General features: G+C 42.8%; 1 protein-coding gene and 1 long non-coding RNA gene across 2 annotated transcripts in view; one reads left to right on the top strand and one right to left on the bottom strand.

The window, feature by feature from the left end:
• jade2 (jade family PHD finger 2) overlaps positions 1–15,726 on the bottom strand; it is a 119,062-nt gene that overhangs the window by 78,863 nt on the left and 24,473 nt on the right. The window contains exon 3 of the mRNA XM_030360219.1: positions 14,433–14,518. Coding sequence (XP_030216079.1) covers positions 14,433–14,518 — 86 coding nt within the window. The remainder of the gene's footprint in view (positions 1–14,432; positions 14,519–15,726) is intronic.
• On the top strand, positions 1,562–14,477 carry LOC115546635 (uncharacterized). Its single transcript, XR_003977254.1, has 3 exons — positions 1,562–1,650; positions 2,558–2,634; positions 14,392–14,477. It is a non-coding gene; the product is annotated as an uncharacterized LOC115546635 (long non-coding RNA).

Genomic DNA, 15,726 nt, shown 5'->3' on the forward strand with positions numbered 1-15,726 from the left:
TTCAAACTGCAGTTATTTCGGAGCGATAGAAACACGTAATTTCTTGGAAATTATGACACACATTGCCAGTGGTCTTGTGTGAACGTAAAAACTGGTAATTTCACTGGTAAACGTAGACTCGCAATTTTAGCGCATTCATGTGTGAAAGGGGCTGGCAACCTTGCCACCCTTTCTTACACAGTACTCCCTCTAACAAGTCATACTCGTGCCTATTGCTACAAAGTACCCACAAATGTCTGGCATGGACACATAGATAGATACAGAGGAAGAGAATATTCAGAACAGAAAGGCAATATTATAAAATGCACATGAAACAATACACACGTACGGTACCATGCAGGCTTTTTACTAACGAATATGATCATAAACTCTGACAATAGTCAAAGGCATGTGTGACAGAGGTATATCAAAATAAGCTGTTGAAATGATTATCCATAGAAAAAAGGGGAATTGCTTTTACATTTTGAATTCAGAACTTTGACCACACAGCTTTTACCCCACCCTGAAAGCTTTGGTGGTGATATCACAAGTAGTGATATCACAAGTAGTTTCAATCCAAAACGGTGGGATATACAAATAAACATCAGAACCAAATCGGTTTCCTTCAACAGCGGGACATGTGGTCATAAGAGTTCCAAAAACGACACATTGAAGAATTTTGTGGATCGAGATATTAAACCAAAGACATTACAAGAAATTAAATGGTTGTAAATAGTTTTGCCATTCTTCATGGATACATTTAGCATAATATGGGAAATGTGTAAGGGATTCACATTTGGCCTTGGTAAAGGTGAAGCAAGCAGGCAATACAGCGTGTCGCTGGAGCAGTCGCACAATTCAGCTTCCAGGTGTGTAACTATACAAATATGAACCAGGGTGTCGCTGGAAAAGGAGTGTGCATAGTCAGCAACACTTCTGTGGATAAAGGTTGAATTAAAACTGGGGCAAGAGAGTGAGCAAGCGAGAGCGAGGGAAGATAAACTCAACACTCCCTACTCACACTAACGAGCAAGCACCAGCACACACATGCACGAGTATGCACACACACACACACACACACACACACACACACACACACACACACACACACACACACCACACACACACACACACACACACACACACACACACACACACACACACACACACCTTGATGCAAATGACTTTGCCAACACAGCACGTTTCGGTAGAGGATCTGGTGAGCCGCCTCAGAAGGGGAGGTGTGATGCTGGCTGTGACCTAGATATTCCTTCTCTTTTTTTTTTTAACAATCAAACACTGCAATTACGATAAGATTGTACTTGGTTTTTCAGGCCGAGTGTGTAGGGTCTTGTGTTTACAGCTTTAACGCTTAAAAACAAGGCATTGCGGGTTTACTCCTGGGCGCCGTTATTGGAAGCTGCTGCACTTTGAGGAACAAGACCATCTGAGACATTTGTGAGCAGTGGAGTGGAGTTCCACTTGCCATGTAATGTCCCCTATCATGGGGAGCAGAGAACTCAAGTTTTATTCTTAGTACACAAAACAAACTTAACAGCAGTCTTCGAACACAACATATTGGAAAAATTGTTGATGCGTTTGTTCCCTTAATTTGCAGTGTACCACATGTGTGGAGTTTGTCACGGCTCAGAGAATACCACAATGAGGGAGGTAAGTTTGGCGATGCTTGTTTTAATCACTCTCTGTTTCTCTGGCAGCTGGGAGTCCCAAGTGCTTCTTTGGTGATCACTGAGTCAGACAGAGACAGAGCGATAGAGAGCGAGAGAGTGAGAGAGCGAGAGTGAATGTAAGAGCGAGAGCCAGAGTAGTGGACAGCTCTCTGAACCTCAGTTCACACCTGGCATAAGAAGACTACTTGTGATTGGAATTCACTTCACCGCACTATAATCAAATAAAAACCTACATCATTGTGGTTTGCAAAGACGTAGTGCGTTGATTTTAACCCGCGGGACTGAGGCAGCAATGCAGTTCCACACGCATAGCCTGCTGCAAATAATACAAAGAAGAAGAAGAAATCAAAGATACAGGCCGAGTCCGATTCCTTGGTGAACAAAATCAGCCAAGATGTTTGACACAAAAAAAAGTGTGTGATGCCATCGTACGCTATTTGATGATTTGGATTTACTTAAATACTTGGCGTACACACTGTTAAAAGCATGTGCCATGATTGTTGATTGAAATTGTGTGATTGAAACCCCTTTGATAGAATTCTTGGTGTGCAGCAGAGTGGATCAAACAGTTGTTTGAGATACCGAAAATCAATCAATTTATCCATTGTTCGTCCCTCAGTCAAATCCCCCCTCTGGCTAAGAGCACAGTATTAAACACCCATGCTTCTGCCCTTTTATCCCCTCTCCATAACCCCCTCGTCCATCCCACAGATGGACAAACAGACGTGTGTGTGCGTGTGCGTGTGTGTGTATTATGTCTCGGCTGGCAATTGTCAACAAGCATGACGAAAAGAAAAAATAATCCCAGGATTCTTAGTGTTTCACTAAGTTGGCACACTGTTTGTGTGAGTGAGACAGTGAAACATAAACTCCATGTATTTCTCCAGATGTTTGCAACTGGTTGCCATGGAGTTTCACAGCTGTGTCTTCTAGCCTCTAATGAGGTACTGCAGCTGTCATACTGGTAAGATACTGAGGCACACACACACACACACACACACACACACACACACACACACACACACACACACACACACACACACACACACACAAACACACAAACACACACACACACGCACACACACACGACAGTGAAAGTGCAGGTGTTAAAGAGGACAGAGAAAAACATTTCAACCGATTCCACCAACACCACTTCCTTCCTCCCAGGGTGCAGTGGGGTCGCATGAAACAACTTTTAAATTCATTGTTATATTTGATTACAATAAAAATGAAACTATGAGGAGAAAAACTAACTACGTGTGATGTCTCCAAAGGGCAGATTCTGAAATGGTTTGTAAAGGCCCCAAAAAAATATCGACCATTGCCAAATGTTTATACATTATTATAGATACAGCAGTTCAGCAAAAATAGAGGAGACGTGATGTCTGTCAAAGAGAACCAAAGAAACAAACATAATGGGTGTTGCCAGGGCTGAAAGTGAATCAAATCGAACAATAAGATGCTCTATGCTCAAAATAGAGCATAGACATGAAGGTGATGTGGTTCTCATCGGATGATGAGATCACAAGACCCCAATCAGTGTGACAAGACCAAATGCACCCTCTGATCTGGGGCATGTGCACCATAGAGTAGCAAAGTGGGGGAGCTCATGTGATGTGTGCACACCGTAGACTAGCAAAGTGGGCGGAGCTTATGTGACATGTGCACTATAGTGGGCGGAGCTTGTGGTTCCAGAAGCAAAACCCAAATAAACTTTCCTGTGCGACTTTCTTTTTTTCAAGATAACTATTAAATAAGAAAAAACATACAATCACTGTAGGCTCCTGGATTATGTCGGGATCATATTAGGTTATAGAATTGCTTTCCTTTTTGTAAGTTCTTCAAATTTTGAGAAATAACGTTTTTATTATTTATAACAAATGTGTACCGCAATACTGTTTTTTTGGTCTACGGTACAGTCTGTGGTTAAATAAGACTCAATAGTAGATTGATTATTAATCCTGTAGCAGCTATATGGACATACTCCATAGCAGGGTACAAGTGCAGACAATGTTGTTTATTCAAAGCTTGGCAGAAATACAAACATTAGGAACATCACGGAGGAAACTGTCTGCTCGAATGCGGTTAAACCAATGAATTGTTGGCAGGGGTTACTCTGCAACACCATAGGCATAGTCGCTGTGGTGACGATGTAAGAAACAATGTTCCAGACTCTCGTCAGACACTCTCGTTGTACATGTGCAGTGATATACATACTATTAAGAACGGTAGCAGTCTAGTTCGGCTAGACTTGTACTGTAAAAAGTATCCCCACGCACTATGGTTGTTTGGTTCTGACTGTTGATAAAGTGCATTTGATTGTTTGAGTCAAGCTGAGGGGTTTATGGAGAAGACCAAAGAGAAGCTCAACGCATGGGAACCAAGTTACGCTCTCAACCCCGGCATGGAGGGCAGAGGGGGGCAGGAGGAAACCTGTTTTAAAAACCATGATTGGTTGAGATGTTCAATGAGACTCGAAGTTGTCTTCAGGTCACTACATGCTCGAGGCCTCTGCAGAATGTATGCAACCCGACCAGGGGTCTGCCATATCAACACAACCAGAGGTCTATGATATCAACACAACCAGAGGTCTATGATATCAACACAACCAGAGGTATATGATATCAACACAACCAGGGGTCTGCCATAGCAACACAACCGGTCTATGATATCAACACAACCAGGGTTCTGCCATATCAACACAACCAGGGGTCTGCCATATCAACACAACCAGGGGTCTGCCATATCAACACAACCAGGGGTCGGCCATATAAACACAACCAGAGGTCCATGATATCAACACAACCTGGGTCTATGATATCAACACAACCAGAGGCCTATGATATCAACACAACCATTGGCCTATGATATCGACACAACCAGAGGTCTGCCATATCAACACAACCAGGGGTCTATGATATCAACACAACCAGAGGTATTTGTTGCAGATTACAGCAGACCTACCTTTGCTTTGATTTAATTGAACATCAAACTCTGGTAATTGTTCTACTTTTGAAAGATGTTCAGTTTGTACCTTACCTTATTGAACCTTATTGAATGGTTCAGCAGGATCCTACTGGGTCTTCAACTTCTCTCGAAGGCCACCCGGCTGGTTTAACCAGTTAACAATGGAGTTGTGATTTGATGTCCTGTAGCCAGTTGTGGGGGGCTGATCAGGTATTCTGCCCAGGAATTCGCCCAGGTGCACTTTGAGTGTATCAAGGTTATCCTGGGTGTTGACATCTTTCGGTAGTGCGTTCCAAATTTAGCTCCTTGGACGGCAAACGAGGCATCGTATAGGGTTTTGGCAGACGTTTTCGCTCTGCCATAGAGCTTGGGTAATCTAGCTCTTCATATGCTGAAGGTATATGGAGACTCCAATAGTATACAAAACGTAGACTTTGTGTTCACCGGTTGCTGTTTGATGCCTGGTGTGTGCATGTATGCTTTGGTCAAACCCCACCGAAGCATTTTGAGCCCTTTACTCCAAAATATGCATGTACACAGTATTGTACCTTTGTCTTTTTCTTGATGAACCACAATTTTTGACACACTAGTTCAAAACTGTTTGTACTAATGAATAATCGAGGAGAGAGTCACGTACGTTTGAGTTAAACATGATGGGCTTTCTACTTCTGGGAACTAGGACCTTCCAGTAAAGCTCTGCACACTTGGTTTTTTACTCTATGGGCTCATAGTAATGTACCATGTCATGTATTTTGGTGTTCAATACTATAAAAGATCATGACCCCCAGATGAATTTATTAAATTAAAGAATAGAATCATACCATATATTAAAAAAAAACAAAGGTGTATACATATATCACCTAAAGATTTATATTTATACATTTATCTTAAATGTCACATTGTTTTCAAGGTATTCATCCATTTAAATCTCAGACTCTAATATCACTGCATTATGCAGATTCAAACCATGGTCTTTTGTCAGGCTAAAGTCCAATATAAGCTTGATGACTTTGGGGCCTCTCCTTTAATTAAGCACTTGTTCAAGTGCACCAACACTTCAAAAACATGAAAATCATGCGTAAATCACTTCTCCAGAGGCTCCATTCCTCCTTGCTCTATTGGTAAGATACATTATTAATACTCTTCTATTGTAGGTCAAAAAAACATTACACAAAATAAACCAGTAGACCTATATATTGCAATAATCATAATATATTTTTTTTTATTAAATCTCAAGTAAATATTAACATAAATATATATATATATATACGACGTCTTCAACTGCCGAATATGGCTGTAAAAATGAAAACACACCAAAGCTTTCAGTCATTTCCATTTGTCGATCGGAGCTTGAGGAAACATTTCGGCTGAGGACTGAATGGAGAGTTATATCTTATTTAAAGCCATGACCGCTTTTAAAGTCAGGCCAGACTTCGGCAGCACAAACTTCATGACAGTCAGAGGTGCATAGCTGTCGGGTCGATGGTCCACACTAGGGACTGGGAACATGTGGGGTACACACAAAAAGACTGTCTGCACCTTCTCAGAAAACACGCCAAATTTGTCAGGAACGTCTGAGGTTCATCACGTAACATGAATGAGCACAGAGGTTCATCACGTAACATGAATGAGCACAGAGGTTCATCACGTAACATGGATGAGGACAGAGGTATATTTTTATTAGAGCTGTCAAGCGATTAAAATATTTAATCGTGATTAATCGCATTAATGTCATAGTTAACTCTAATTAATCGCGATTAATCACAAATTCTTTTTCTATGCTAAATATCCCTTGATTTTTTTGTCCCATAATTCTTCTCATTTTAATTCTCTTATCAACATGGTGAAGTGCATCGGCTTGCCTTGTGCAAATGATTTTTTATTGATAACAACATTGGCATATACACTGATCAAAACAGGACGATACAAAAAAAGAACCTATAGTGCAATTAAACGACTGCTTTGAACAAATGTCATTTGAACATAGCTGTCAGGCTACTGCTTCTTTGTTTTGAGCCAAAAGAAAAAAAATAAATATTTTTTTTATATAAAATAATTGCGTTAATCGCGCGATAAAAAAATTAACGCCGTTAAATTTGGTTTGCGTTAACGTCGTTAATAACGCGTTTAACTGACAGCTCTAATTTTTATCAAATATTATTATATATACAGGTCAAATTAGAATATCATGCAAAAGTTCATTTATTTCAGTAATTCAACTTAAAAGGCCAAACTAATATATTATGTAGACTCATTACATGCAAGGTGAGATATTCCAAGCCTTTATTTGTTATAATTTTGAAGATCATTGCTTACAATTTATGAAAACCCCAAATTCAAAATCTCAGAAAAATAGAATATTCTGAAAAGGTTCCATATTGTAGGCTCAAAGTGTCACATTCGATTCAGCTAATTAATTCAAAACACCTGAAAAGAGTTCCTGAGCCTTTAAGGGTGCACTCACACTAGACCATCTGGCCGTGGCCGTGGCCGTTTTCACACCTAACCGTGCTCAAATCTGCCAGTGTGAGTGTGGCCAGTCTGGCCAGGCCAGGCCAACTTGGCCACTTGGGAGAGGTGTGCTGCTACGGTACGGGCCGCCACGGTGCAGATGCTAATGAGTCGAAACGCGCACACACACACGCACGGCTACGCAACCTGAGCTGGATGACGTATAGTCCATGCGACGACCATGGACATAATAAAGGCGACGAGCCTTCTTTCCCATTAAACGTTAAACATGGCGTCAAGCGGTTCAACTGTTGGTTCACGTTGGTCCCATAGAGAAGTCCAGTGTCTGTTAGCCATTTGGGCAGACGATAAGCAACAGACTCAGCAAAGTGCGAACTGTGTTCTCTGTGTTGTTGTCTATTGTTGTTAAAACTCTGACTGGCGGCAGACTTTATTATGGTCCATGCAGCGGACGCTTGGTGATGACGTGTTACGACGTGATGACGTATGTACAAGAGCCTACCGTGGCCAGGCCACAGTTGCGACGGCCAACGGCCACGGCCAGATGGCCTAGTGTGAGTGCAGGCCAGAGAACAATGGGGCCAGTTCAGCACGGTTAGGTGTGAAAACGGCTAACGGCCACGGCCAGATGGCCTAATGTGAGTGCACCCTAAATGGTCTCTCAGCCTGCTTCAGTAGGATTTACAATCGTGGGGAAGACTGCTGACCTGACAGTTGTGCAGAAAACCATCATTGACACCCTCCACAAGGAGGGAAAGCCTCAGAATGTAATTGCAAAAGAAGTTGAATGTTCGCAAAGTGCTGTATCAAAGCACATTAATAGAAAGTTAAGTGGAAGGGCAAAGTGTGGAAGAAAAAGGTGCACAAGCAGCAGGGATGACCGCAGCCTGGAGAGGATTGTGCGCAAAAGGCCTTTCAAAAGTGTTGGAGAGCTTCACAAGGACTGGACTGAGGCAGGGTTGAGTGCAGCAAGAGCCACCACACACAGACAAATCTGTATTAGTATGATCTTTTAAGTTGAATTACTGAAATAATGAACTTTTGCACAATATTCACATTTTCTGAGTATGACCTGTATATATTGCTGAATTTATCAACGCCTCTCTTAGGTACGGTATAATCATTTCTACTGAAACAAACGTTTGAAGCACTGTTCAAAGCTTGCGTTTAGACAGTTTAGACGAAAGGACAAAAGTATCTAATAATTGAGCAGCGGTTCAAGCCATTTCAAATTACAAGGATGAAAACCATTGGTTTATGTCTGAATGCAACATTTTATACGTACTTTCCTCGTACTTGCCATTGGCTGTTGCTTCTGTAATCAAAGATCTCAGTCTCAAACCACTGGACACGAAGCAAATCCGGCCCAATACAATCAAACCAAATCTTAGCCCTCCCAACTCTACGAGGTCCTCTCGAGTCCCCCACATTCCATGATCATCAGAGCCCACTTCAGACCGGATGGCCCCCCATCCAGGTTTGTCCCTGGTGGGAAAGGAGCCTTTAGTGTTCACCCCCCCCACCAGCTTCACACCCCTTGCGCTAGGCAGAGTTATGGCGATTGTGCAGATCCGGAATACATCAGGGAGCAGCTCGGTGCCTTGAGTCCTCTCACTGGAAGGGATGGTTCTGAATTAATAGTGGTATACACCATGCGGCGAGTACGGTGTTCAACCCGCTTTAAATCTGGATGGTGTCGCTATAAAACAGCTCATGTTCTCCGTCCTATCCCTTCATGTTCTCCGTCCTATCCCTTCATGTTCTCCGTCCTATCCCTTCATCTCCGTCCTGTCCCTTCATGTTCTCCGTCCTGTCCCTTCATGTTCTCCGTCCTGTCCCTTCATGTTCTCCGTCCTGTCCCTTCATGTTCTCCGTCCTGTCCCTTCATGTTCTCCGTCCTGTCCCTTCATGTTCTCCGTCCTATCCCTTCATGTTCTCCGTCCTGTCCCTTCATGTTCTCCGTCCTGTCCCTTCATGTTCTCCGTCCTATCCCTTCATGTTCTCCGTCCTGTCCCTTCATGTTCTCCGTCCTGTCTCTTCATGTTCTCCGTCCTGTCCCTTCATGTTCTCCGTCCTGTCCCTACATGTTCTCCGTCCTGTCTCTTCATGTTCTCCGTCCTGTCCCTTCATGTTCTCCGTCCTGTCCCTTCATGTTCTCCGTCCTGTTCTCCGTCCTGTCCCTTCATGTTCTCCGTCCTGTTCTCCGTCCTGTCCCTTCATGTTCTCCTTTCTGTACTCCGTCCTGTCCCTTCATGTTCTCCTTTCTGTACTCTGTCCTGTCCCTTCATGTTCTCCGTTCTGTCCCTTCATGTTCTCCGTCCTGTTCTCCGTCCTGTCCCTTCATGTTCTCCTTTCTGTACTCTGTCCTGTCCCTTCATGTTCTCCGTTCTGTCCCTTCATGTTCTCCGTTCTGTACTCCGTGCTGTCCCTTCATGTACTCCGTCACTCAGCACCTCCAATGACGGACGTCATCGATAGTCCTGCTTAGTATCAGTGTTGATAACAATAACATGGCTGTGCTCAAGCTCCTGGATCCAACCGTGCACATTTGTGCGTCCAGACCAGGCATGTTTGTGCACCAAACCGCACAAGTCATTCCGCAGATTTAATTCTGATGGGGATCATTACATTCCTAATATATTGCTCAATAGCTATTACTATGTATATTTCTATGCATATATGCATCAAATATAAGGTTCTATGGCTGACAATATATGTCTATTTAACTGACAAGATCCCAGGATGGCCTTGAGTGCAACTTGAACATGAAGCCAGAGGCCTACTTCATGTATCTCTCTACCACCCCTTATGGATTATATGACACCAGGATGCTGCAGGTTAATCCTTTACGCTGCCTGGTGCCACCACTTGTTATTTACACCTCAGCCATCCATATCCACGGCAAATCAATCTGGGAGATTCAAACAAACAAACAAGGATATTTAACAAAACCTGCTTTGCAGCGACTGTGGTAGATGCCAGCCTTCACCAAAATGAACCCCTTACAATTTCGGTCTTCTGGGGTTTTCTTAGTACACGTGCATGTATCTGCGTCTGTGTGTGCATAAGTGTGTGTGCGTGCCATGCATGTATTTTCCTGTCTTCCAGCGTGTGCGTTTGCTTGTCCGTGTGTGTGTTTGTGTCCGGCTGTCTTTCTGTGTGCGTTTGTGTGTGTGCATAAGCATTTGTGCCTTGATCCAGTTCTTATCTTGGGAGGGTGTGAGAGTGTATCCTTTCAGTGTTTTGACAACTGTCACTTGTTCACCGGGAGGGAAATGTTAAGCAGAAATGTTTTTCTTATTGAGGAAAGTGTGTTTTTTCATGTGTTCTGATTTACCCTCATCTAAATAAATAACAATGATTTCTTAGCTTGTACCCATTATTATGGCCTTGTGAATATCGGAATGTATGAAAATTAGGAAACATTCAGACGGGAAGGATAAGAAAGGAACTCCTTCACTATGAAGACAACTAATGAAATCAAAAACCAACATTTGCGTCAAACTATGAAACAAATGCAGACCCATGGTCGTTTACATGCCTGGTGCGATGTTGTGTTGGAATTTTCCATTTCATTTACATTCCCGTATTTCCCCTGCCTAAATAAGACAGATACAAATATTACACTCTGCCACAGTTTAATCAAATGGAAACAAAATAAGAAAGATTAAAGCCACTTGTGAGGAGTGATGACTGAAGGGGAATTCTTTCATAGTCTTAAATAGAGGCTTGTTAAAAGGAAAGAAGCAACGCTGTCATTACAGTCACAAGAGTTTTGTCGCGTTTCACTTTCAGAGCTTTTTTTAACCGCCTTCTCGCATTGAACATGGTTTGATTTCACCTTTCAACAGGCGCATGTCCTTAAATGACACGTTCCAACCGCCTGCCCTTGGCATTCCCCCCGCTAAAAGCAGAACTGAAGATTGTTAGTGAGGTAGATACAAATAACAACTGCTAGTCGGCGTCGCTACACCAGAAGAAACACCTGCAAAAAAACCGGAAGGCTTTCGAAAAACCAACAACAAAGACATCTTCTTCCACCACTGTGGAAGAAGATGTCTTGAGAATACAGTGTTTCCCACACATTGACGAGACTATGGCGCCCCGCCATAGTCTAATTTCGGCCGCCACAGTCTCTGCGTGCACATGAATATTATTATTATTATAATTTTTTTTTTTTTTTTTGCTCAGACGAAGTTCGTGTCGCTCTCATTGGGAAAAAAAAATCGCTACATACCCACCCACCCCCCCGTCAACAATCGCTCCATAACCCCCCCCCCCCCCCCCCCCCCCCCCCCCCCCCACCCCCCCCCCCCCCCCCCATTAGTCTCCATAATTTCTGTGGGAAACACCGGAATAAGACTCAAGCTCAACTTTGGAACAAGAAGACAATTCTAGTGTACCTATTAAGCCGGCCTCAGAAAACAACTTTAGAATAAACAACGACCTTAAGAGAAAACTAAAGACGACTTAAAATTAAGACCACTTTAGGAAGAGAAAAATAGTAGCCTCATACCAATTTTGAAAACTAGGTTTAGGTTTTTCACAAAGTGCAAGTAAGAGAAAGTCTCAAAGAAGAGCTCCTCATCTCAGGGCTCCTTCACAGAGGAGACGACAGGGTCAGTCCATGGAGATACAGCTACCAATTACGGTCTGAACCGCAGCCCGTGGTTAACTACAGGCAGCGCTGCATAGAGCAGGTCTCAACCCATGCCGACATCTGCCCATGACCTGGCGTTTGGGGCTTAATTAGAAAAAGGTGTTTTCTTATCTTATTCCTATCTTAATCTGTATTCATGTCACGTTTACATGGTTACTTTAACATTAACTCTGGATTCAGTTTAACTGTTTCGGGAATTTCCAAACAAGCACTAGGAGCGACATGATTATTAGAACCTTTTAATTCCAAATCATCCTCAAAAAGTAATTCCTTGTGTGTGGTATAGGGTATCAAACCTGAGACATAAGATTTGTTAGTCTACTCATGGCAAAGGCCCTCTTGTTATCCAATGGATGAATTGCATTTCCTTTCCAGCAACAGGCCAACAGTTGTTTACAACCTCAATTATGTCAATTACTTTGTGGGAACTACGGCCTTTGAGTCTCTCTCAGAAATGAAAGTAGATGGCTTGTAGATGGGAAACAGACACGCTTCTCCGACCGAAGCTGGAGGAATCTGTTATTTGGCAGAAAAGAAAAACACCACAAAAACTGCCATAACCCGGCATTACAGCAGCGTTCCTCTCCTCCTTAGAGCATAGCGCGCTCCCCTTCGGGGGGGGTGACTGAGCCTCTGAGGGATCATTTATCAGCGGCCTGTTGGGTGTTCCACAGCCTAAGACTCCGGCCGACCTTATCTGTGCCGTCTCGGCGTTGGGCTGATTTAACTGTGGTGGAGCGCGTCGCCGCATTTGCATCGGATTTCCAGTGTTTTGTTCCGCCGGTCGGATTTACGACCTCCGCCGTGGGATCAGGACTTTCCACTCGTAAAACATTAGAGAAGCCGACCGCACGCGCGGCTCGGTGGCTACGGTGTGACACGGCCGCTGCCAGGGCTAGGCCTTTCATTCAGCGCAGCCCAGAGCCTGAGGGCGCCTCCAGCCCGAGGTGGGCCTCTCCCCAGTGGGACCAATTATGAAAACATGAATGGACACACAATACCATTTGACACCAAGAACAACATCCCCTACTGTAATTACGGGAATATAGGCCGCGGCCTATATACACATTTCTCAGACAAATTGCAGTTGTGCGGCCTATATACACACACGAGTGCGGCCTATATATAAAAGGTGTGTGACCAGAATCTGTCCAAACGATCTTGCCGCGCAGCGATTTTGCTCCCTGGTGATTATGCCCGGTATTCTATACAATACCTTTCAAAAGGTTTGTGACACGATCAATATTGGCTTAATGGTAATCCCCCACTGGCACAAACAGGTTGAACACGTTACCAACCTAATAATAATAATAATAGCGATGACGTGCGTGCACACAGTGCTCCACAAATAAGCCGAGGGAAATCCCCCTATGGAAATCCCGGTACTCGTTCAGGTAATTTTGTCTGCAGAATGAGTGACCCTGACCGGGGGAGTTGACCTACGTTTCAGGCCCCTCCCACTCACAACAACTCACGATGAGCCCCTGTGTGGAGGAGCGTTCTGCTTCTCAGAAGCAATTGAGCAGAGGCGAAACAGAGTCGCCAAAGACTAATACATTTTACATAACAAAGGTCATACCACTTCAGTTAGAAATGGTTCGGCTACCTGAAGTCTGACGGAGCAGATTAGCATTAGATGCAATATATGTAGGCGACCAGACGTCTGTAGAACAGGAAACACCCCCAACCTGTTCCATCATCAGAATGGTTCCACCAAGAACTCTGAAGGCTCGAGTGGGCACTATCATGCCGGCCTCAGCCTCAGCCCAAATAGCAGCCACCAGGCCCTACTGACGTTCGAAAACTAGAGCTGTCAGTTAAACGCGTTATTAACGGCGTTAACGCAAACCAAATTTAACGGCGTTAAAATTTTTATCGCGCGATTAACGTAATTATTTTATTAAAAAAATAAAAAAATAAAAAAAAAATTTTGGCTCAAAACAAAGAAGCAGTAGCCTGACTGCTATGTTCAAATGACATTTGTTCAAAGCAGTCGTTTATTTGCACTATAGGCTCTTTTTTTGTATCGTCCTGTTTTGATCAGTATATGCCAATGTTGTTATCAATAGAAAATCATTTGCACAAGGCAAGCCGATGCACTTCATCATGTTGATAAGAGAATTAAAATGAGAAGAATTATGGGACAAAAAAAATCAAGGGATATTTAGCATAGAAAAAGAATTTGCGATTAATCGCGATTAATAATAGTTAACTATGACATTAATGCGATTAATCACGATTAAATATTTTAATCGCTTGACAGCTCTATCGAAAACCAACAATCGGTCTGCCATCCCAGCCATTATCCCAAATGAAAATAAATCGTCACAATACAAATGAATAACATTTGAAACAAGGCATTTGATGCGGTTGTGGTCACAGCAATTGTATATTATAAACCATAAGTAACCCTCTGGTTTCTTTAGGGTTCTGTCCCAAGGAGAATACTATTAAACTGGTTAATTTAGCATTGTTACTACTACTAGATTATATTATTATTATTATACTATGTAATATTATTATGTGGTTTTATAAAGTAAGTGAAAAGTTGAGTAACCTTGAGAGAAATTTGCAGGTTTTTGTTCGTGGCTCAATAGCAGCTTTCTGAAATTATTTTCCAAGGTTAACCTTGGCATGATTCAGAAACGAAGAGGGAACCTCACCTCTGATGGCTTCTTGTGCTGGAGGCGGACCCAGGTGCTGTTGGTGCCCGTGTTCTTGGATGAACTGGACCAAGACATCACCTGACCTATTGGGGAAACACCCCCACAGCAAAGAGGTCAGTGAGACATGAAATACCACCACAAATTACTATTAGAATACCAGCATGATAGAAAACGTGTAGTTGGTTGGAAACAATGGGCATAGGTTGTAATGTAGTATATAAAGTTTGCGGTCATTCTTATAAGTTACATTTCCCAACACTGGACAACACATTGATTTGAGAGTCACTGAGTTTTATAGTTTTGCAAGCATCAATTTTTACTCCTTCCCAAGTAAAACATGCCTTGATATGAACAGCTTTGCAGAATTATAAACAAAATACATGCATTTGAAGAATCAAGATACATTATAAGACATTACATGACATTTTGATAGAGCTGTTGATCTGTGCCAGTGGGTCCAGACAAAGGCTATGGAGAGGCACTGGTTATCTATAAAGAACCTAACAGGCAAGGGGAGCACCATATCTGTAAAGTTTTTAATAGGCTATGACAGTATGAACTAAATGTTGTTAAGCAGTCACTCTAAAGTGCTCTTTAACAACCTCATTCATATACGACCTCAAGGCTATTAACAGGATAATGCAGCATCAATCCCACCTAGTCGCTCCGTCAGCTGCTGTGTCTGTGTCTGAGTGTCTATTAATGATGTACATTGCTGTTATTATGCATTAACTATTAAGGACACTGCACTTATATATTTGAAAATTGAACTCATTTGGGCCCACTAACATTCCTCGCCTGTGAACCTATTAGTCAACCAGGTGGTAATATTGAGCGCATTGCGGGGATCACGTGTGTAACTCCCAGCCACTCACAATAGGTAACCACTACACAAGTGACAATGTGTACGCCAGCCACAGTCAGTATTTATTCAGTGTTGCGTCAGTCAACTTGTCATCTACTGGCCTTACGGCGGGCTGGCATTGAATATAACCCTGGAGCGATAAGAAAATTGCACACATTATTAAACTTCCATATTGCACACAACATCACAGTGTGCTGTGATTCTTTGTGGGAATTTTCGTGCACGTGTTTATGCAGAAGTAGATAAAATTACCCAGCGACAGAGTCAACATGAGTTAATGACAAGGTCTTGAAATAATAGCCCCAGAGTGAGAACTACCTTCAGTCCTTTCTCAAGGATAACTGACAGAAATGCCTACTTACACACACACTGCCTCTCTCCCTCACACACACATAAGCTGCCGCAGGGGCAGGAAAAGTGGTGTGA

This window comes from Gadus morhua, chromosome 7, assembly GCF_902167405.1.
Source record: "Gadus morhua chromosome 7, gadMor3.0, whole genome shotgun sequence".
Lineage (NCBI taxonomy): Eukaryota > Metazoa > Chordata > Actinopteri > Gadiformes > Gadidae > Gadus > Gadus morhua.